This window comes from Lathyrus oleraceus, chromosome 4 (genome assembly GCF_024323335.1).
Source record: "Lathyrus oleraceus cultivar Zhongwan6 chromosome 4, CAAS_Psat_ZW6_1.0, whole genome shotgun sequence".
Classification (NCBI taxonomy): domain Eukaryota; kingdom Viridiplantae; phylum Streptophyta; class Magnoliopsida; order Fabales; family Fabaceae; genus Lathyrus; species Lathyrus oleraceus.
Genome location: NC_066582.1, coordinates 120,654,983 through 120,678,234, shown reverse-complemented (window position 1 = coordinate 120,678,234; position 23,252 = coordinate 120,654,983). Strand labels below are relative to the sequence as shown.

The 23,252-nt window shown below is 35.3% G+C and overlaps 3 protein-coding genes and 1 long non-coding RNA gene across 11 annotated transcripts; 2 read left to right on the top strand and 2 right to left on the bottom strand.

Moving 5' to 3' along the window:
- Window positions 1–55: 55 nt before the first annotated feature.
- Window positions 56–1,055, top strand: LOC127073949 (uncharacterized). Its single transcript, XM_051015195.1, has one exon. The coding sequence runs from the start codon at window positions 210–212 to the stop codon at window positions 852–854; it is 645 nt and encodes a 214-aa protein (XP_050871152.1). The 5' UTR covers window positions 56–209; the 3' UTR covers window positions 855–1,055.
- A 664-nt stretch (window positions 1,056–1,719) lies between these two features.
- Window positions 1,720–4,459, bottom strand: LOC127073948 (probable apyrase 7). Its single transcript, XM_051015194.1, has 2 exons — window positions 3,032–4,459; window positions 1,720–2,296 (listed from the first exon to the last, which is right to left on the bottom strand). Exons 1-2 carry the CDS (start codon window positions 4,152–4,154, stop codon window positions 1,746–1,748), a joined length of 1,674 nt encoding a protein of 557 aa, XP_050871151.1. The 5' UTR covers window positions 4,155–4,459; the 3' UTR covers window positions 1,720–1,745.
- A 4,382-nt stretch (window positions 4,460–8,841) lies between these two features.
- LOC127073947 (VAMP-like protein YKT61) lies at window positions 8,842–12,927 on the top strand. Its single transcript, XM_051015193.1, has 6 exons — window positions 8,842–9,211; window positions 9,510–9,607; window positions 10,493–10,597; window positions 10,780–10,845; window positions 11,291–11,377; window positions 12,570–12,927. The coding sequence occupies exons 1-6, from the start codon at window positions 9,019–9,021 to the stop codon at window positions 12,618–12,620; spliced, it is 600 nt and encodes a 199-aa protein (XP_050871150.1). The 5' UTR covers window positions 8,842–9,018; the 3' UTR covers window positions 12,621–12,927.
- A 6,942-nt stretch (window positions 12,928–19,869) lies between these two features.
- Window positions 19,870–22,968, bottom strand: LOC127073946 (uncharacterized). Of its 8 annotated transcripts, none has more exons than XR_007785906.1 (7): window positions 21,606–22,968; window positions 21,324–21,496; window positions 21,167–21,231; window positions 20,956–21,050; window positions 20,674–20,849; window positions 20,461–20,540; window positions 19,870–20,374 (listed from the first exon to the last, which is right to left on the bottom strand). It is a non-coding gene; the product is annotated as an uncharacterized LOC127073946 (long non-coding RNA). The 8 variants fall into 8 exon arrangements; XR_007785902.1 differs by having other exon boundaries at window positions 21,167–21,496; window positions 21,606–21,923; window positions 22,526–22,967; XR_007785901.1 differs by having other exon boundaries at window positions 21,167–21,496; window positions 21,606–21,912; window positions 22,526–22,966.
- Between the last annotated feature and the right edge of the window lie 284 nt (window positions 22,969–23,252).

Sequence of the window (23,252 nt, the reverse complement as noted above, 5' to 3'; positions counted from 1 at the left end):
AAGAAACTTTCTTATACTGTTTATTTAATTTACGAAGAAATGCAAGAAGTCTTTCCGGTAAAAGAAAAAATTACTGGTCACTAAGCGACAAAATACTTTGAAAGTTTGGCCTTCAATAATAAGCGAGTAAACAAGCAGGATGGTCAATGCCATAACTGAAACCAAATCAAACCACAAGGCAACAAGATAAAGAGGAGAGAAACAGTCAAATGGAAAATTCATGGATTGCGGCGATGTGTTTGCTTATGGCTACGATTTGCAGCACAACTGCAACCAACGAATCGCCGCCGTACACGGTCGTTCACACCGACTCCGATTTCGAGATCAGACTCTACCAAACCTCCGTCTGGATGTCCGCTCCCGCCCTAAACATCATCTCCTTCGAGAAAGCCACGTGGAACGGCTTCCACAGATTGTTCCAGTTCATACAAGGCGCCAATCTCAATTTCTCACGAATTCCGATGACCGCTCCAGTATTAACAACCATGGTACCCGGTGCTGGGCCCCTCGAATCACAAGGCTATTATGTTAGTTTCTATTTGCCGGTGAAATTCCAAGCGGATCCACCGCTTCCACTTCCGGAACTCAATATCAAACCCTATGATTTTGACAGCCACTGCGTTGCTGTAAGAAGATTCTCTGGATTTGCGAAGGATGAAAGGATTGTTAAAGAAGCGGAGAAGCTGGATTCGAGCCTGAGTAGGTCGCCGTGGGGTGAGTTGAAGAGTCAACGCGGTTACTCGATTGCGCAGTATAATTCTCCTTTTCGGATTGCTAAACGGAGGAATGAGGTTTGGGTGGATGTTCATGCTCCTGAATTGGGATGTAAATTAGTTGGTGTTGCAGCATATTGACCATGGAAGCTCTGTTCATAAGTTTATGTTTCTAATATCATTGTTGTGACTATTCTGAAACATGTATATGAATTTGATGCATTGACTTGTGTATATAAGAACAGAATGTGAAATGTGTTTGCTGATAAAACAGATTTTACTTGCTTGAAAACTTATTAAATTTCATCATCATTAAATCCACAGATAAGATGTTTATCTTTATGCAAATTCAAAGATAAGATCTTTCTTTCTGTGTATGTTTGTGTTGAGTTGGAGATTCATACATCTATAGTACGATTTGAGGAGAAGCAAAATGTATATGCTCGTAATTATTTGATAATCCCTATCAGTGCTAGGCAAGTCAGAATCACAATATCGCTTTAGGTATTAAAATGTATGAAATAGATATCTCTTTTCTACTTGATGATGGGTCATAAAAATCTATATCTTCTACAATGATACAAGTTGATAACTCAATACTCACTGATATTGAACGTTGTAAGTTACTTAAACCTTACTATTAAAATTTTATACCAAACTTCTGTGTATGTTGATTATATATTATTTATGTTAATATGATAAATGACTTTGCGCTCCCTGGACGAATGCACGGGTACCCAAACATTTTGCTTCAAAAGAATACCAATTGAAAATGTGCATCATGTTTTCCGAGCAAAAAAATATAGCAACAGCAAACACATAAAAGTTCCCCGACCATTCTTTATATGTATTGTGGATTTGGCACCGAAATTTGGGAGGAAAAAAAGTAGTTTCCTACTGGTGTATGGGTTTTTTTTTTTAAATTCAATGTGCCTCACTTATTAAATAGCATTGCTTTCAAAAATATTTGGTATCATGTCATTTCAAAATGCGTATAAGATGGCAATGGAAAGATAAGAGAGTACTCAAATATTAGTTAGCTCGATGTCTTGTATGAGTATGGGATGGCAAAGACGAGCCGGGAGCAGAAGCCCTTCTGCTTGGCATAGGTAGCTTAATTTGAGTACAATAAACAATCAATAAAAGCAACAAAAGGACAGCAAAAAGACAAGTTGAAGAAGACATGACCTTCACATTCTTTAAAGTCGAAATTATAGTTTGGGATTTGTTGCTTGCAATATTTAACCATTGAAATTTCCCTTCAACCAATGCGGCTCCTAATGTCCAAGAAACATCACCTGGACCAAACTCCATTTCTACATCACCGAGGCATAGGCCATACTCGATCAATGACGCCATATAAGCCACCCGGAAACAAAATTGTCCGGCATAATTTGGATTGTCAGATATACTGCTCAAGCCAGCCCATAAATTTGTACATATTTGCTTGCCTGACTCCCAAATCATTGTTAAATTGGCTCTTGGGTTCAAATTTAGCTTATTGTAGACAAAAAAGAAACCAGATAAAGCATGAAATCGCTTCATTGGGTGAGCAACAGCTGTTAAATTAAGTGCACCAGTGCCTGCAAGGTATATAATGAAACAGAGTAAGAGTTGGTGAATAAACTTACAACCCTGAGCTCTACCTTCCCCATGTTCTTTTGGCAGCCCGCGAGGTTGAGTTGTGTGAAAGGCACGCATGTGAAATAAAGACAAAGTGAACTACATGCTACATGCTAAGCTCTCCCTCCATATTCAATTTTTATAAAAAAAATCCTTAGAATGTTATAATCAATAACACTTTTATTAAAATTCCTTGGAATAGCATTCTCATCAGAATATTCCGAGGGATGTGATTCCAAGAAAGGCATTCGCCAAACCTGAACCAAACACCACCTTTGATGATTTTTCGAAGGACAGTTTTGGAGATTGGGTCAGATGTTGAGGAGAATATGAAAGTAATTATGTGTAGCATTGACACTTCAAATTGAAGACGTGTTCGGTGTCCAACACATGTCGGTGTCAAACACCAACACACTCGGTTACATTCAATAACTTCAATCGTCTTAAATTATTATTGGTGTCTACGTGACAGTACTGTAAGTGTGTCAGTGCTAGCCAGTAAGCCACCAGACATAAAACAAACTGCTCGTTGCTTATTTAGATTAGTGATAATGTCATCCAACATTTGCTTAGCTGAGATCAAAGTTAAAATTTCAATTAACAGGTCTTCTACAAACTTAAAGAGGTTAGGAGAAAAAATAACTTTTAAAAATTAAGTGTAAATAAAAAATAAAAACAAATGATTATTCACTTACCAATACCAGAAAACAAACTTCCTTGGCAATTTGAACCAACTGCCTGATGTGACACTTGGGAATCGCTCAAGTTCATAGCAGCAGCAATAGCTACTTCTCTGCATTGTTCCCAATCAGGTTCTCCAGTAAGACTTACAGTTTTCTGAGGTTGGCTATGATTTTTTCGGTCAGTGTCATCAAGTCCCGAGCAATAAGAGCAGGTATAGTTTTGTACAAAAGTAGACATCAGACAAGGATGTCTGAGTTCAGATATACCTCTGGTTCTTTCTACACTCTGATTATTTCTAAGCATAACAACGGTCCTATCAAATGCTTCATTCAACCCAAATGCAGGCAACGAGTACGCCACAATCCTATGTTCAGTTGATCCGAACTCCGATCTCATCGCGTTCACATCATCCCCGGTATCACGATCAATCTCCACTACAATCTGTAACGACGAGCCACCCAAATCAACAAGTCCCAAAGTAGAAGGCCCATCATCAAAGCTACCCATTTTGTAATTCAAAGCAACCCAACCATAATAAGCCTCCTCCCTCCCACTCAAGACCCTAATCCAGCTCTTGTCAAACATAAACGAGTGATCTTTCACAACAGCCTCGACATCCTCCAAAACCCGAAATGCATCCTCCCTCTGAAGCCTCCTCAGTCCAGCAGTAGCAAGAACAAAAATAGGCGTATCACCGTGCATTTCTCGGGGAACTAAACTTTCCGCCCAAGCAATCAAAGGCTCCAAAGCTTGTTTCACTCCTAAAGAATCATTAACCAATTTATCTAACCCGGGTTCAGTTTGCATACAATGATATTGACAAGAGGTTTTCCAAAGTGAACTATTCCCATTTGTTGCATTACTATCAGGAAATGAATGTAGCAAAATTGGCAAATTTCTATTACCTACGACACTCCCTAACATCCATTCATATACATTAACCCGTGTCCCTGTACTTCCACAGTCTATAACAACAGTGTAATACGACGACGCATTGGATTTCCAGCTATAAGACTCGAGATAAAAACCCAGAAACAAGAGAATAAGGATGAAAATGACTGCACCGATTTTAAACAACAATTTATGTTTGGTGGCGAATCGTTTATCTTTGGAAGGGGATTTAGGAACTTCCATTAGAACAACGACCTAATACAAATTAACCTCCACATCAGATTTACTACCTATATCTCTGTACCTGTATGGAACACTGTAGGAGATGATTTTACCTTAGAGAGGTTTGGGTTTAATTTTGTAACGAAGAAACGAGAAACAGTTAAAGAAGAAGCTGCTACTTCGATCCGCGATTATCTGATTGATGAAGAGCTCATAAAGGACCCAACTTCACTCCATCAGATCGGGGTTGAGGGAGGGGACTATGAAAAATTTCAAGTTTTTTCCTTGTCTTGGGAATTTCACTATTTTACATCTTCGATAGCGATGGCAATTAAAGTCATCCTTGTCAAGTTTATTATTATTATTATTATTATTATTATTATTAAATTTGTATGCATTTATATATAAATAATTTACAATAATATTTTTTTAAAAAAAATTATTAAAAATTTAAAATTATATAATAAATTATAATTGATTATCGGGTAAAATATTTAGATATTTATAAAATACAGATATATAAATATTGGTGTTCATACAAATATAAGTTCAGAATGAGAATTTTTTAAATAGTAAATATAGGGACGAATATTATAATATCATGTTCATATCCTACTTATTATCGTTCCTAGTTAAATATTCAGAAAAATAAATATATATAAAAACGGTGAAATAAATTAATTGAGTTAACTCGTTATTAATTAACGGTGTAAAATTATTTTCGATAATTTTTCTTTTTCTCATAATTAAAAGGATATTATAATAAAAAATCATCCTTACAAAGTAAAAAAAAAAAATCATCCTCTCAAAGAAAATATAATAAAAAGAGTCACAATAATTATTGAAAATTATTGTAGTTTTTAATTCTAAAAGACTCATGGATCTCACTGGTAGATGAACTTATTATAAGTTAAATTTATTTAGTTGTAGTATATATAATAATAATATTAATTTAAAATATTTCATAAAAGTCTTTAATTTGTATAAAATCAAAACTTTTAGGATATTTTAGAAAAATACAACTATTTTTTCAATTACTGTAAAAAATTAATTAAAATCACCTTATATTTTTTTTCTTAAAATTATCTATTGTTTTTATTTTTATATTTTTTATAGAAAAATTAATACTATTTCTATAATTATTTGACTTAATTGATTCTTTTATTTTATCTCGTTCTATAAATTATTTGTTGGTGTACAAGATGAAGAAGATGAAGACGAAAGAAAAGAGAGAAAAGAGATAATTGAAATAACAAATTTTCACTATTCCTGCAAAACGGGTACAACAAATGGTTACACTTTCTCCACTATTGACAGCTACATTTGTAATATACACAAACAATAATGTCACGTTGGCGAAAATGTTAACTTGCACTAATTAGGTTAAGCTTAACAAAATTAATACTATTATTGAATATGGATTACTTCTAACATCATCTCTTCATTCATATTCAACTAATCAAAACTAACAACACCAAATTCATCCCTTAAGTGGAGATATTGATCAGTCGTCAAAACATATGCCAGCTACTTCTGAGTGCTACAATGCATAACTTCTAGCACTCCATATCTTATAATATGCCAAAATCACTTAAACGCGTGGTACCTTACCATATTTCGTATTCTACTTAAGTACATCGTACCTTACGATGTTCTACAATTCACTCAAGGGCATCGTACATTACGGTATTCCTTAGTTACTATATCTCTCATCAATTCGTCCTTTTGTGTGTGACCCTGTAGGTTTTGGCGGCATTGACAATTATATTAAATCACGTATTTAACATAATAAACAGTGAGCGGTATCTAGCAACACATCACTGCTACCAAAGACACGAAAATGTCATGTGATCTGACAAATCCTTTTGTGATAATACTTATGTGTACAATTACCCTTTTGCCCTTATGTTTATATTGAACACAAGGCATAGACCGTGTCATCCTTATCCAGTTCAATATTGGGCCCATAGACATTTATCCTGTTACGCAGGATGGGCAAATTCCATCTAGGTCACTCATGTCCCTTAGCATGCTTCGTGGAGTACCCATCAACTGTCTTTATGGTCATCCAGTTACGGACAATGTTTGATCAGCAATAAGGCACTCGACTTTACATCTAGGGTCCATAGTGGTTTCAGGTCGAAGGGTGGTATACACCATTATCACTATGAGAATAACTTATGACACTTTGCATAACATTCTATATAGTATTCTCATAACGGGTCAATCCAGTATAAATATTACTCTTAATATTCATACATATGTTTAAGACTTGATAACTCCTTATCCATGATCCATGAGATATGATCATCAGTCTATATACATAATAGTCTTAATGCTTTAATGTTATCCCACTTCACAATAAAGCTCGACTATGGTTACTTTAAGAATAGTGTCCTTATGTTTAATGTGATCTCGTGATTAAGTCACACTTGATACATTAAACGGACTATCTATTATAAGGACTTTTTAGACAAACATAATAAAGAAAAAGCCTTTTATTATTAATAAATAATTCGATACAAGTACCAAAAGTATTGGCCTCTAGGGCTTACACCAACACCAACTTCTTTAAATTCAGATGCCATAAGCTTCTGAAGTTCAGATGACCAAATATTTTGTGCCACAACTCACTTTCCTTCACAACACTTGTTACACTAAGGTATTCAGAGTCTGCAGTTTTAACATTCACTTTGAATGTTATATTCCTTCCCTATTCTGAATTCATAATCAACTTCTGATTACAGTCGTACAACTTCAAAAGATTGTCCTTCATGGCAACTGAAAAACCTTTCTCAATTAATTGACCTACACTCATCATATTGTTTTTCATGCCAAAAACATATAATACGTTATCAATCAATGCAGTTCTACCATTATTCAGAACTACTCTGACATTTCTCATTCCTTCAACATTCAGATACTTATCATCAGCACATATGATCTTGGTCCTCTTACCAGAGTCAAACTCAACCATTTATGTCTTATTTCCAGTAAGGTGATTTGAACAACTAGTGTCCATGTAGCACCAGTCTTCCAAAGACGCACTATCAGACTCAAAAGCCATCAATAGCACAAGTTCATCATCAGAATCTCCTATGACTATGTTTGCTTCTTATGACTTCCTTTCCTTGTTTGACCAACAATCAACAGTAAAATGGCCAAACTTCTTACAACAGTAGCACTAAACTTTTATCTTGTCATACTTCTCCTTCCCATTCTGAGCACTCTTCTGCCTTTCAGAAGTTGAAGTGTCCGACTTCTGAACACCATCAGATTTCTTCTTGGTTTCTGACCAAGACTACTTCTGATATTTATTACCAGAAGATGCTTTCAGAGCTTGTTGCTCTAATTCCATTTTGGAGTTTCTCTCAATGAGACATAACTCTTTTTCCTCTAGACGGCTTTGCAGCTTCATGATGCTAAGATTATTAGAATGTTCAATTGCTACAACAATGTAATCAAACTGAGGAGTAAACGATCTAAGTACCTTCTCTATGATCCTTTCTTCAGAGAGAGTTTCTCAATACGACTTCATCTTATTTATGATTAGGATCACTTTAGAGATGTAGTCAGATACCTTATCATTGTTCTTCATGTTGAGATTCTCGTATTGCTTACGTAAAGACTGAAGCTTCACATTCTTCACTGATGTATCACCGTTGTAACGTCGTACTAGTGTGTCCCATAAAGTTTTCACCATCATCGACTCAACGATTTTCTCAAACACATTCGCATCCACACACTGATGGATGTAAAACAACGCCTTCTAATCTTTCTTCCTTAGATCATGTTGAGCATTCCTCTGTGCATCCGTTGCATTTGTCGGAAGTTCAACCGTCATTAACGAGATCAAGAACATCTTGAGCGCCAAACACACACATACATCTGAATCATCCACATATTTCAGTTCTTGCCATAAAGCACTAGAAACTTAGTACTCAGATTACCGTTTATGTTCATCTTCAACCTTGTGCAATTCACTCAGATTTCACCAAACACTAGTGTTTTCCAATCTCGTAAAATCAATAAATGTGATTCTGTTATGATTCCGATAAAAAAATCAACACGAATTTAAGAAACGAAATCAATCACACAACACTTCACCGTTCACTCGTGTTTCCTTGTGTTTCCATTTGAATCTGAATCAGAACTCTAGATACTAATTGTTGGTGCACAATATGAAGAAGATGAAGATGAAAGAAGAGAGAGAAAAGAGAAAATTGAAATAACAAACGTTCACTACTCTTGCAAAACGATTACAACAAATGGTTACACTCTCTTTATTATTGATAGATACACTTATTATATACACAAACAATAATATCATGTAGACGAAAATGTTAACATATACTAGATAGGTTAAGCTTAACAAAACTAATATTATTATTGGATATGAGATTACTTCTAACATTATTCTCCCTATTTTGAACTCATACAATTTTAACTTAATTAAAATTTTGATCATTTATTTTATCTTATTTATAAAATAAATTTTCTTATTTAAAATTTGAATTTAAAACACGAGGACTAATATAATACAAAGGGAATAAAAATGTAATTAAACTTGCTTATTTTTATTTATAGATCTGAAAAGAAAAACGTTTATTTTGACGACGGGAGAACTTTGCGTACTTTTTCCCCACGTTGACAAAGCCTCATGTAAGTACAATAATACCCTTCCCATGATGCAAACATTGGTTATAGCTCCGCAGTTTCAGCATTCTAGCAGACACGCTTCCGCACCGGATAAAAGTCTTAACGCAAATTACCATTCACCCCTTATCACGGCTCCTTCTACCGACTGCGTACGAATCAAAACAAGAACAAAACAAAGCCGCGAAAAAGTTTTCAGAAAGAAAGAGACAAATAATACAGAGAAAATATGAAGATCACGGCTCTTCTGGTGCTTAAATCTACAGGTGACGGTTCCGAATCGGTGTTTCTAGCAAACGCTTCAGATGTGAGCCACTTCGGTTACTTTCAACGCTCCAGCGTTAAAGAGTTCATCGTTTTCGTAGGTCGCACCGTAGCCAATCGTACCCCTCAAGGCCAGCGTCAATCCGTTCAGCACGAAGGTTTAATTCCGTGAAATTCTCCATCTTAGGGTTTCGGATATCGAATTATGAGAATCGCGCGTTTTGAATTTTTAGATTGTTGTTTTTGGTTGATCTGTCTGGATCGGATTCCGAACTAACTTTTTAAATTATTTTTTTATTACTTCTTTTGGTGTAAGAGATAGCATTATTGGTTTGATGTGTGATCGTGTGTTTTTATATCTGGTGATGATTAAATTTGGGAAAGAGGAGAGGTGGTTGTTCTTATTTTGTCATCAAAATTGTGAGTAATTGAATTTTTTTTTTTAAATCTTTGCAGAGTACAAGGTGCATGCCTACAACAGAAATGGTCTCTGTGCAGTGGGATTTATGGATGACCACTATCCAGTTCGGAGTGCATTTTCTCTTCTCAACAAGGTGAGAATCAGAGCAGGGTTATTAGGTTCAATTTTCGTGTTAATTGACAGTTTGATGACTATGCATTGACAATGTAAAAATCATCTAGTCATTGAACTTTGATAATTATGCCTCTAGTATTGCTGAGGATACTTTAATTATGCATGACACTTTTGTTAGGCCCGTCGCCTCGAACTACTGAGGATGTAAGATTATAAAATTGTCTTATTTATAAATAGAGAAAATTATGTCTTATTAGTTATCTAATTTATGGATATCTTGAGACATACTCTCTTTGTTTTCCATTTTGATATACTTTATAGTGAACATACTAACGAAGGTAACTTTCAAATCAGTAACTACCACTTATTAGATTTTAATTGCAGGGCCTAGGTCACAGGTTTCAGTTCTATAACTTCTATCTACTAACAAATTACCAATATGAATATGTTGCATTAATTGCAAGTCTAATGAAATCATGAAAACAATTGGTTTCGGGAGAATGATAGACTACCGCCTAATTAGCATAGCATTATTGGTGTTCTTTTTCCTCTGTGTCTTGGCCATCATATACAATATATCCCAGTAGGACTTTATAATTTATATCCTTCAATTTTGCTAACGAGGATCTCATTTTCGAACATCTGTTTCCCTTTTGTTTGTCTTTATATGTGGATGTAGCTCTGCCTACGCCATTGTTCTGCACCATAACTAGTTAGTTAACTCTTTGCCCTCCTCCCCCCTACGGAAGTTCAAATTTCCTGTCCTTAGTGAGCTGAGTGAATCTTTGCAAGTTTATGTTTCCATATGTTTGGGTGGTGGATAAGAAGTTATATCCGATGGAATGCATCTGATGCATGTAAATTGTTGTTTTACTAGATGGTAATAAAATATGATGTCTTGCAGGTGCTGGATGAATATCAACAAAGTTTTGGCGAATCATGGAGAACCATTCAAGAAGACAGTACTCAAACATGGCCCTATTTGAATGATGCTCTCATGAAATTCCAGGCATGTAATTGCCTTTACTTCATTATATTGGCTTCAGATAGACGAGTTGTTGATTTTTTATTAAAAAAGTGTACAATATTCAAAATTGTGTCAAGGCAGTTTTTTTCTTTCTTTCCGCCAACCTTTCACATTATGGCTTTTGACTCAAACCCCCCTTCTTATATGTCCCTGTCAAATTTCAGGATCCTGCAGAGGCTGACAAGTTGATGAGAATCCAGAGGGAGTTGGATGAAACAAAAATCATCCTTGTAAGCATTATACATACATGACTTTGCATTGCAAAGTAGCATATGAGTTCCATGTATCTTTTGTCTTGTAAATTTACTTTGTCATGTAGTTATTCAATTTTTAACACAACAAATGATAGGCTTGGTTGCAAATTTATCATTTCTTAGCATCATGATGTGATGTTGACATGTCGAAGATTTTAATGATGTCTGTCAGCTGGTTAGCAATAATTCAGTTGATGTAATTATTACTTTTTGCAATATGTTCGTTTCTTAGTAATGCACATTTACTTAGTAATTTTATTTGTGTGAGTGAACTTTTCTCATTTCCTCTTTGCTCTATTGGCTTGTTTTGGTTCTCGACTGTGTAGATTTCTAAGAACTGCATCACACGCAATTGATGTAGTGTTTATCCATGACTGACTTTATTATTTTCTCTCACCATTTGATTTTCTGTTGTAAACAGCACAAGACCATTGATAGTGTTCTTGCACGAGGGGAGAAGCTGGACAGTTTAGTTGAGAAGAGTTCTGATCTGAGTGCAGCGTCGCAGGTAAACAATACAGCTCCAGTTTTACAACTTTGCCCTCTGGGATTTTCCCATAAATGCATTCATATTATATATTCAGACGTCTGTTATTTCTCCAACTCTTGTTTTACTAATGCTTTGGCGTATGTGGTTATGGTAGTATTCATTAAGCATGTTAATGAATATTGCATTTCGTTCTCGTGATTAATGTCATTGTTGGTTAGATTTTTTGCAATTCTTTTATTGAAGTCATGACAGTGTTATAAATGCCTGCCCATAAGTCAAGACTCAGCATTCTTGCTTTAAACTGATTGTCTTAGGAAGAATACCGATAGGATTAATTCCTATCTAAATAAGGGGGGATGAAATATTAATGAAAACAGAAGAACATTGCAGTAAATGCAAGTGCAAATGCTCTCAAAGGACCCAAGTTACAAGCCCAAAAATGAGAACACAGACCATCTCTCTCTGAACTTCCCTATTATAGAAAGACTTCATATCTGTAGCCTGTCTCCCCTAACTAACATTCCCTCCAATTTGCTGTGTACGTGGTAATTCCACTCCTGAAAGGGAGTATTGGCCCACATAAACCCCATCATTAGAGTCTTATTTAGCTTCTTCCTATTTATTAACAATAGGCTCCAAAACATATTAGTACCACCTTGTTGAAAAGTATCTCAAAATGCAGTGCTGCAAGGGACCCGGCAATGTCACTGACATGGATTATTAGGTAGCTCAATTTTGATGAATATTTATTCTGTTGAGCCAATTGTTCCTTCAGTGTCAACTCTTGATTCTGCAGCGGCAACTCTTAATTTTTCAGAGTGAAATGAATAGCAACAAGCCAACCACACAAGCGTCTAGTGTGCATAAGAATAATTATTTGCCACTATGAAATACCAAACAAAAATTTAAATTCTCTAGGTTCTGTATCTTGTCACTGGTCTGTGCTTTTATTGTCTTTGGTCTATTCTATCATTATTTGTGCATCCGGTGATTTTAAACTTCTCCTTTCCAAAATTAATTTTGCTATTTATATGTCAGTGTCGGTTGCTAAATATTTGATTCTCTTTATTGATAAAGAAGTGTGATTTATTTTGAATACACTAGTTGGTTGCATCTCATGAAGAGAAACTCAGTTAACTATGAATATAAATTTGTTCCCCTCTTACTTTGCTGAGCTGACACAAGAATATGATTCTGGCATTTGAAACAGATGTTCTACAAGCAAGCGAAAAAAACCAACCAGTGCTGTACAATATTGTAAAGCTTTCAAGACCATCAGTATCATGTGAGGTCGTCTGAATCCTGTTCTGACGTTGATGCTGTTGGATAGGGTGAAAAGCTTCGTATGTCTATATCACTCTCCATTGTCTGTTTTGTGAAATTCTGTGATCTTCCCGGATATATGTATTGCATACGGGAACGAAATATTGGCCAAAGGTCTCAGTGTGTTGGCAAAATAACATTCTCATTTACCTTGTTTGTGATACTTTGATAATTTATAGTGTTTTGCATATAAAACTACTCTGATGAAGCCATTCCAACTTACAATATGTAGTGGGATATTGTCACGGGCGCTCATCTATCGTGATATCTGCTTTAAGTTTTCTTTTTTAAAGAAATTAAAAAAAATTGATTTAATGGTAGCGGTCCTATATTATATCATTTAAGATTAAAGTTTCTGTCTTTTGAATTTTACAATTTTGATTCCTTAATTTTAGGGAATTTCTTAGTGTTTCTTTTGCACGAAGAAAAAAATGCAAAAATGCTTCTCAGTTTTCAAAGATGTATTTCTGGGTGCATACCCATTACACACTCAACGGAAGATTATTCTGAATGACATCCTACAAGTTGAGTTTATTTAATTTAGGAGATGCATCTTTGGTATATTTTTTTAGATATATTTTTGAAATGTTTGCACACCAGAAGGAGACACCAAAAACATGTAATTTAACAAAATAAAATTAATATTTATTACATAAAATAAGCATTACATAAATGATTTTAAGATAAAATGCAATATTACACATCAATATTCAGGTGAACGCGTCAACATTTTAAGAATATTTTCTATCGATCTTGGAATCGTCTCTTTTTTAAGAATATTTTCTATCGATCTTGGAATCGTCTCTTTCAATTTAAGTGAAATTTTTGTTTAGAAACGGAAAAATGTATTTCATATAGTCTTAATATATGCATTTGTCTAGCTCAAAGTTGTTGAGTTTCACAATTTTTTGATTGTAGATAATGGATTTCGTATTTAATATTGGCAAGAGATGTGTATTTGGTGAGCTTAAAATTTCGTTTGCAATATACCAGTTGATGTGACAATTCTGGATCATTCAAAACCTGACATGCTTATTCCAGAGATATATTTTCGATTCCACACATTATTATCTTGTTTTAGAAATGTATCTTCGGAAGCTCTCATAAACATGTTTGAATACTGAATCTTTCACAAACAAAAACTTTTTTTTTTTATAAATGAATAAATATTGTTATGGAAAAGATAAAAAATATATTAAAATATTATATGACAAATTGAATAAATTAATCTTCATTAATATTGAGACACAATTACATATACTTATTTGTTCGCCTAAACACGAAATTAAAACGAAATCTATGGACGGTACCCCATTTAATTTTTGAGCATTTGATTCTCTTTCAATATTGCTCAATTTTTAATGACTATTAATAATTTTTCTAAATTTCAACTTTCTATTTCATTACCAAAAATTAATAACTTTTCTAAATTTCAACTTTCTATTTCATTACCAAAAATTAATCTATCTTCTTTTTATTTTTGAAAACTTGGGTTTTAAATTTTGGTATGCAGATATATTTAGTTAGTGGAGCATAACCTACTAAGTGTTCGGTGAAATGTGTGTTGGTGATGGAAATAAATTCAATGCACATTAGCTACTAAGCATAGCCGACTTAGTGTAGCACATGACCAACTCATTATCATGTGTTGTTCCGTTACTATCATAATACTCTGCATCACCATCTACTTGGTATTCACCACCTTTACACTGTCTTAGCTCCTTTTTCTTCTCACCTATGAGATTCGCAACTTGGAAAAGGTTCTCACCATTTTCACATTTCATTTTTCTTTTTGCATAATTTAATTTCGATTCAATTTATTTTAATGGTTTTCATTTTAATTGCTTATTATTGGCAATCGTTTTGCTTAATCAATTTTTTTATTAAGTAGTTATCGTCATATGCGACATCTTCTGCACGTGCATCGTAATGAAAAAGTCTAAGGTTTGTAAATTACGTTTAGTAATTATTGCAGACGTTTGTATTCTTTTAAGTTTGTTTAATTGTTTCATTTCATATCGTGTTGTTAGTATAATTTGCTAAAATGGGAGCTAATTCAACCTACCAAGCTTTATTGTATTTCACCTTGGCTCAAACAATTTAATTCATAGTTAATTATTTCTATGAAAAAAGATAAATTAAAGTTAAGATATATTTATATAAGCTTATATATAAATTAGTTTGAAGAGCTTATGACAAATAGGTTGGTCTAGTATTAGTAGGCATGACAACATAATCCGTACCCGCGGGTACCCATCCGAATCCGTTCTGAAGTTGACGGGGAAAACCCGTTTTGACTGGGTTTGGGTTTGGATTTGACTTTTCCCCGATTATAAAATATGGGGACGAGTCGGGTAACGGGGACACTAGTACCCACCCCGAACCCGCCCCGTTTATTTTATTATGTACATTTATATTTATTTTTGATGATTTAGAATATTAAATAAGTGGTCAATATTTTAATATTTTGATTTGTATTAATTATTTAAAATATTCGAAATGTATGTATGATATGTTTTTAGATTCTTTTATTTTATTATTTATAATATAATTTGATTTTAAAAAAATTAAATATTTTTATTAAAAAATTGATTTCACTAAATGGACGGTGGCGCGACAGGGATACCCGAACCCAATCCGAACCCGTTTGGGACGGGTTTGGGTTTTAATTTTCCATTCCCGTTTGGATTTGGGGAGGGGAACGAGGATTGTTTGGGGATTCAGGTTTGAATTTGGGGAGGTAAAAATCGTCCCTGACCCGCCCCGTTGCCATGCCTAAGCATTAGTCTAGTTGATAAGGTTTCTGTCTAAAGGGATGTTTGCACAAATAATATTTATTTGCAGTTTATAACACAAGTATCCTCTCTCTCTCTCTCTCTCTCTCTCTCTCTCTCTCTCTCTCTCTCTCTCTCTCTCTCTCTCTCTCTCTCTCTCTCTCTCTCTCTCTCTCTCTCTCTCTCTCTCTCTTCTCTCTCTCTCTCTCTCTCTCTCTCTCTCTCTTCTCTATATATATATATATATTATATATATATATATATATATATAAGATTTCATGTGAAGAGAGAAAATAAAATGGTTTTTTAGAGTTTAAAAATGTCAAAATATCATTAATAATAATAAAAAGCAATTACTAAATAAACTTAAACACGAAATGGATCATTTCTCTCCTATGAGAGAGATATCAGATATGGAAAAAGAAAAGTGCTTATATGTTATATGAATAAGAAGAGTGTAAAAAATGAGTATCCGAAAGTGATTAGTGATAATATTTTTTTATAAATATAAGTCCATAACTAAAGCATGCTCCACTAGTCTTGTCTCACGAATAGTGAGTGAACCCACCCACATCTTCTTCCATATTCTTTCTCTTTCTTCTCCAACCTTCTTTATGTAGAATCATACACCGCTCCCCTATCTGTCAATCCCCCCCCCCCCCCCCCTCTCTCTCTCTCTGGTATTGTCATACCCCAAAATTTGTCCTCCCAATTTCATTTTCATCTAACCTTTTGGTTTAAGATTCATATGCATTCATGAACATCCATACCATCTAATGCACTAATCTCATCATAGATTCAAAGGTTTGAGGTTGTTTTGACTTAACAAGGGCCTAGGATTTGTTTGAGAATCAAGCCCTATGAGTTGTGATGCTACAATCATTGTGGAGAGCTCATCTTGGTGATCAAAGGTGCAAAACCGTAATCAGGGATAGTTGGTGCTTGAGTTCCATGTTGGTTGATTTTTGGATCTTGGAGTTCGGTCCATGATTAAACCCTAGTTTGGCTCATGGCATTGGTGATTTGTTACTCACTTGGTTTGGGGTTTTTGTTATTGTTTGACTTGGAATTTGACTTGGCTAAACCCTAGTTCATGGTGCCATATGATTGGTCTAAGATGTGCTTGCATTCATGTTCCATTCATTTGATTACATTGTCCATATTGCATTGAAAAAAGATTACAAATTATATCATTTTCGCATAAGTTAACTTTTGGTCAACTGTTGACTTTTTGGTCAACCAGTTGACCAAACTCATCTCATCATTCCTACCATCCCTAAAACCTATGTTTCTATACATTCTACCATGTTTCATTGGTTTTCTTCATGACTATGAGACTTGGTCCCTTTCTTGGTGCATTTCTAGTCAAGCCACATTTTGGACCAAGAAACCAGGTCCATGACTGGATCACAGACCAAGTCCATGACCTGGTCAGACCACCAAACAGACCAACATTTGGACCACCTAAACTTTTTCCCATTTTAAAGTTATATTTCATTTCAATCAATCCATAACCATGTTAAACCTTTCTTTAAGCCATTTACCATACACTCAATTTCCATTTAACAACATATATCATTCCAATTTCAACCAAATTCAATGTCATACATTCATTCTCAAATCCATCACATTACAATTATAACCATAAACCCTACCTTACAACATTTCAATATTCACATATTCCATTCCAAATTACAAAGATTATAACTACAAAGCCCAAATGCATATCATCCAAAGCTCATTTAATCCATAATATTCCATAAAGCAGCTTCATAACACCAAGGCATTTCATCAATGTCCAAACAAAGCAAATCCAAAGCTCAGTCTAAACATTCACTTGTATCACAATTGAAATAGAGGAAAATGAAACCAGATTAGCTTGCAAAACACAAAACACATAACCTGCATTTTATGATGATAAGTATGATGATTAATGCTTGAAAGTAAATGATAATACAATAAGTTGACAAGAAAATAAATCACAAGATAAACTAGGTCAACAATATCAAAGGTTAGTAATGAAAGTTACTGGTTAGTAATTAAATTGCATAAGGTAATTACCTAGCGATTATCTACCCGTAAGTCAAAGGACTCAAAATATGGCACATCGAGAGATAACTTATCATTGATGCAAAGTATTGAAGATGATCCATGATCATCTAACAATATATTTGAATCAAAGAAAGTTATACAACCCCAAGTCCAACTATCAATGATTTAAAGAGTGGAAGGTTATATCACCCAAGTAATTACAAGTTTTAAAGTTAATCATTGTACAAGTTAAACATTCAAGTCTAAATGTTAATGATTATTGGTCAATGGATACAATACAATCAAATAGAATCAACAAATGAGGGTCTCATATATGCATCAAATGGTTTAAACATGTTCAAATAGGGGCAATCCATCAACATCTCAAAGTGTCATGAATGATTCATTAATCATTCATTAACATGTTTGAAAATGTTGAAGATTAGGCTAACCCTAAAATCAAGTACCATGATCAATAAATTTGTCATCAACCACCATGAATAATAAGGGTAAAAATGTCCAATTAAAATGATAAAAATAAAATGGTTAATGGGAAAATAAAATAATGGAAAAAATAAATAAAAGTGAAGAAACTAAAATAAAAATAAGAAATAAAAAGGAAAAGGAAAAAAAAGAAAAGAAATAAGGGCACTAGGGATTGAACCTCTGACCTTGGGGTCATGGGTCAACCACATTTCCACTAGGCCAAGCGCTCTTGGTGTTAGTAATGCACTGGATAAAAATAAATAATAAACTCCAATGAAGAATAACTAATGGTCCAACCCCGACCCTTAGATCTGATTCAACTAAGAAAGTATGAAAGATGAATGAACATGATCACGAGGCACACCCAAGAGACACATCACTTCCTTAAACCAATGAAAACACACCAACATAAAATTTTAAATTTAAAACAAAAGGAAAACAAGCGAAGCAACGAACGAACATCATCTTCAACCTTGGGATTTATGGATTTCAACCTCTACAACTCGAGTTTTTTAGTGGAATCAAACATGGATTCCACTTAAACTAAGGTTATCGTTGCCTTCCCCATACTCATAAGCCATTGATTGACTTCGAGTATGGAGTATTTCACATGAACACGAACGATAAGAAAATCCTAAAACAAAAATTAAATCGTGGATACATAATAATTGAAACTCAAAACATTGGGCTTAGCATCAGTGAATCACAAGGAGTGGAATGGTAACTTGTTTGGATGGAAACAATGAAGTTAACTACCTTGTCAGAATCAGTTTTAGATTATGGTTCCAATGAGTATGAAGAGCTCAGGTGAAGTTGTTTCAAACACTTCAAATGATTTAGGTAGCTATAGGGATGTTAGGTGAAGGTGTTTGAGTGTTTAAGTGTTTAAGTGGTGTTGAAAATAGCTGAAAGACCAAACTCGATAAATATGTTTTTCAAGAGGAAATGGTGTGATTTCAGCATGGATTATGTGACCTGGTGTTGTACCCCAAAATTTGCCTTTTTTTTCATAGTTTATTACCCAACCACTTGATTTAGGGGTCAGTTGCATACATTAATAACCCATGCATATGCATCATTCATTCCATTAGGGGATCGCCATATATTCAAATTCTTGGCTTGTGGAGCTAGGGTTTACAAAGTGTGATTTGGATTTTCAGCAAAGCATAGGGGAAGTGAAATCCTGATTTCTTGATGGTGGAGGTATGGATTCAACAAGGGGTTACCCAAGCAATCCTCAGGGGTCTTTAAAACCCTATCTCTTGATGATATGACAATGGGATCCTTTGGAGCTTTAATAGGCCTTGTCTTGGCCATCAAAATCCTAATGAAGGCTCATACATTGGAAGACTTGTTGTTGAAGCATATGGTTTGGTTCAAAGGACTTGCTTGAGGGGTAAGTCTCATGGAAACCCTAATCAAGGAGGGAATGGTCTTTATGGACTTTGTGGCTTGACTTTCCACTTGGAGACACCCAAAACCCTAACTTCATCCACCTTTCACCCACTGACTGGTTGGCATCACCTTGATATTTGTCCTTGTTATCTTGGCTCAGGTCACATGGCTTCCATACCTTGCTCCATCCTTTGTCATGCCGTCTGATCACCTCTAGCACAAGGTCTACTCTTAGTTTATTTTCACCTGGTCATTAGTCTTAAACCCAATTCATCTTAGTCAATGCTTGGGTGTTTAGTTCATGGATAGTTTTGTCTCCACAAACTACCAAAGCCCATTGTATCATAATCCAAGAGGTAGTTGTCCTTTGATTCATAGTTAAGCCTTAACCTTGTTTCATTAGGTAGTAGCCTTGTTCATGAACCATTCCATTTACAAGTCATGACCATGTTAATTACAATTCAAGCACCTACAAATACAAAATCCATTGTAAAATGAAAATAACTTGAGAACCATTTAACATCCAAATGTCCATATATAAACCATCACATTGATCATTACATAAAAAATTACAAGTCTTGGCAACTTTTGACCAAATGTTGACTTTGGTCAATAGATGACTTTTTGGTCAATAGTTGACTTTTTGGTCAACTTTGACCAAAGTCAACCCAAATCCCTAATACCCTAAATTCATCCATTACCATCCATAAAATGTCCATTACACGGAAAAATACAAATTTTGACAACTTTGACCAAGTGTTGACTTTGGTCAATAGTTGACTTTTCGGTAAACTTTGACCAAAGTCAACTCACGCTTTTTCCTTGACCACCCTAAGACTTAATCCTATCCCATCTTGTCTTGATTCGTCACCAAAGTTAATGTTTGCTTGTGATTTCTTCAAGTGCAAGCTATCATTGTTCATGTCATTTCCATGTCATCAAAACCTACAAAACCAACCAAGTCATGAACCTCCAACAAGCCATGAATATTACACATGAACCTGACCTGCATTCAACACAAAAGCAACCAAGTTCATGAGCCTAAAACAAACCTTTACAAACATCCAAACAAATAGTGCCAGCCAAACCCACCTGAAACGCTATTTTCCCCAACCTAGCAAATAACTATTTAACTTTTAGCATATGCATCCTGCAGTAGCACCTGTGTAGACCTGAAGAAGGATAAAAATGGACAGCAACAAAAAGCAAGGCATCATAAACCAAAGTGAAACCTATAGAACAAACATGGCAAAGATGTTGAACCATATGGCAAGTTACAAATCAAGCACAATTCAGAGGGCATACCATAATCACATGTTGAAGAAAACCATCAGGAAATGGACATTGAACATGCTACAAAACCACAAGCTCCTTGCAAATCACCATGTCCTGATTCACAAGACCATTTTGCAAACAATTAGCAGATGAACCATTCATCAAGTCAGAATTGCTGCAAGCCTTGAGATTATGAACTGCTACACCTAAGTCAGAATACACATGAGTAAAATCTGTAAGCAAACTATCAAACTGATCACAATTGAACCAAAACCAAGGCAATGCCACAAGTTGATACACCCTGGAGCCTACCTGGACCGTATCTGCAAAGCACAAACCAGAATCAAGCTCGTAGACCTATTGTTGCCACCATTTTGCAAAACACCATAGCACACCATGAAGCAATGCTACATGACCAAAAATAGGGACATAATCCAATGACAAAACTAGGTCAGAAGGAAATGCAAGAAGATGGTCAGGAATTATGCAGCAACCAAAGTCAGAATTGAAATAAACATACCACCTGCAAATACATTAGTCCAAGCTAGGATTGCAATTGCATCTTGCAATAACATGATCCACCACATCCTGCACATCCAAAATAACTCATCACAGACATCATATTGCAACCATTGAACACATTAGCAAACCAAAACAAAAGGGCAATGCAAGCTCAAAACCATAATTATCTGGTGCAGAATCACAGGAAACCAGGGCTGCACATCAAGGTCAACAGAAGCATGGAATACAAGCCAAGTAAAACGATTCCATTACCAAGTGTTTAAAGCTAAACTGGAATAAATAAGTGTAAATTAATACAACACCACAATGCCAAGTGCAGACTTCATGTATCCTGCAAAACCCAAGTATGCAATGTATCATAAGTAGCCATACAAAATTGATTCAAACATTGGCATACCATAGTAAACTAACAAGCATCATGGCAAGCCATAATCACTTACCATGAACCTGCAGCCTGCCAACCATGTACAAACCATATGCACACCTGCAGCTAATATGACATACAGTACAACATAAAGTTCACAAAACATCCAAATTCTGCAGAACCTAACCACAAACATTGCAACCTGCAATCATCAAGTCCAACAGCCTAGCAAATGCAACATGACCATGCCATGGACCTGACCTGTATAAGCATAGCAAACCAGAAATTGCAGTAAGAGGTCACTATTCTGTAGCAGACATTGGCCTTGCATTAGCCATTGTAAACCATAATCATGAGCCCGCTACAAGACGAGCAACATCAACCTGCATCACAACTTAACCATTCAACATCAATCAACAACACTAACCCACAACACGACTAGCAAGTTCAATTAGTAACTTGGAGTGGACCTGTTTAGTAGGTCATCATTCAATATTCAAACCCAATTCCACTTAAGTGTTAACCTATGTTAGCCAGTCATCAATCACCTAACATTAACTAAAATAACCAACTAACTAAGTTCATTAACAACTCCTAACTAACTGAGTCTAAAGCAACCAACTAACTGAGTTAACTGCTAACTCAGTGAGCCAAGTTCAACTGACTCCAAACCTCATCTAACAGCCTCCAAACCAATTCCCAAACCTATCTCTAATCTAAACCTCATCCCTATTTAAACGCAATCATCATCATCATTTCAACACTTTGGTCATCACCTTCAATCTGACACTCTCACTCTGCAAAATCTCTCCCTAACCACTCACTCAAAGCTCTTTTCTCCCATAAGCCATTGAAGCTTCACATTGAAGCTTCAAATTGCTTGAGCTAAACCACGTCCCTCACTATTCATCACTCTAAATTTCCAGAAGAAGAAAGAAGGAAGAAAAGAGGACGAATTGTGTCAAAGAAAGCAAAGAAGAAGAATCAGAAACTCACCTGACATATCTCTGGCCTCTTTCTCCGGTGAGTAACTCTCTAACCATTACTTTTTCGTATTTTTAGGTTATCAGATGGTAGAATTTAGAGAGAGGAACCCAAGCCCTAAGGTTGTAGACATTGACTCTTCATGATTTCCATTTAATTTGCTTAGATTGACTTAGGGTTCTTCAAATGAAATCCCTCGATTCAGCTTATACAGAAACAATCTCACCAATTCATTCCCAAATACGTCACCAGTGTAGTATTGCACGTCTGATGGTGACTTCAACCTTAGTTTAGGGCATCATCATCGCCGATGGCAACCGCCGGCACGGTGTCTCACGGAGGTCGGCCGGTGAAATAAGCTGTGAGTGAGAGGGAGGTTAGCGCGTGCCTGAGTGTTTTCAAACTCTGGTTGACTTGGAAAAGTCAACTGCATCCTTGGGTTTACTCTTAATGGGCTTGTTGCCATCCAGGCCTATTGGTTTTTGATTCACACGCCCATATCCCTTATACACCCCCAATGCGGAAATTGGACAATGACGTTGGGCTTAATCTAGGGCCCAGACGCGTTTGTGGATCATCACCCCAGTTCCTGGGATGCACCCCCTGGCCAACAATAATCCAGCAGTGGGCTTGGCTTAAGCCCACAAAGCAGAATTCAGACTTCTTACCCCCTTTCATGAGTTACATCTCCTAGCCCATTTTTTAAATTGTTTTCTAATCTTTGTAATTAGCTTAATTA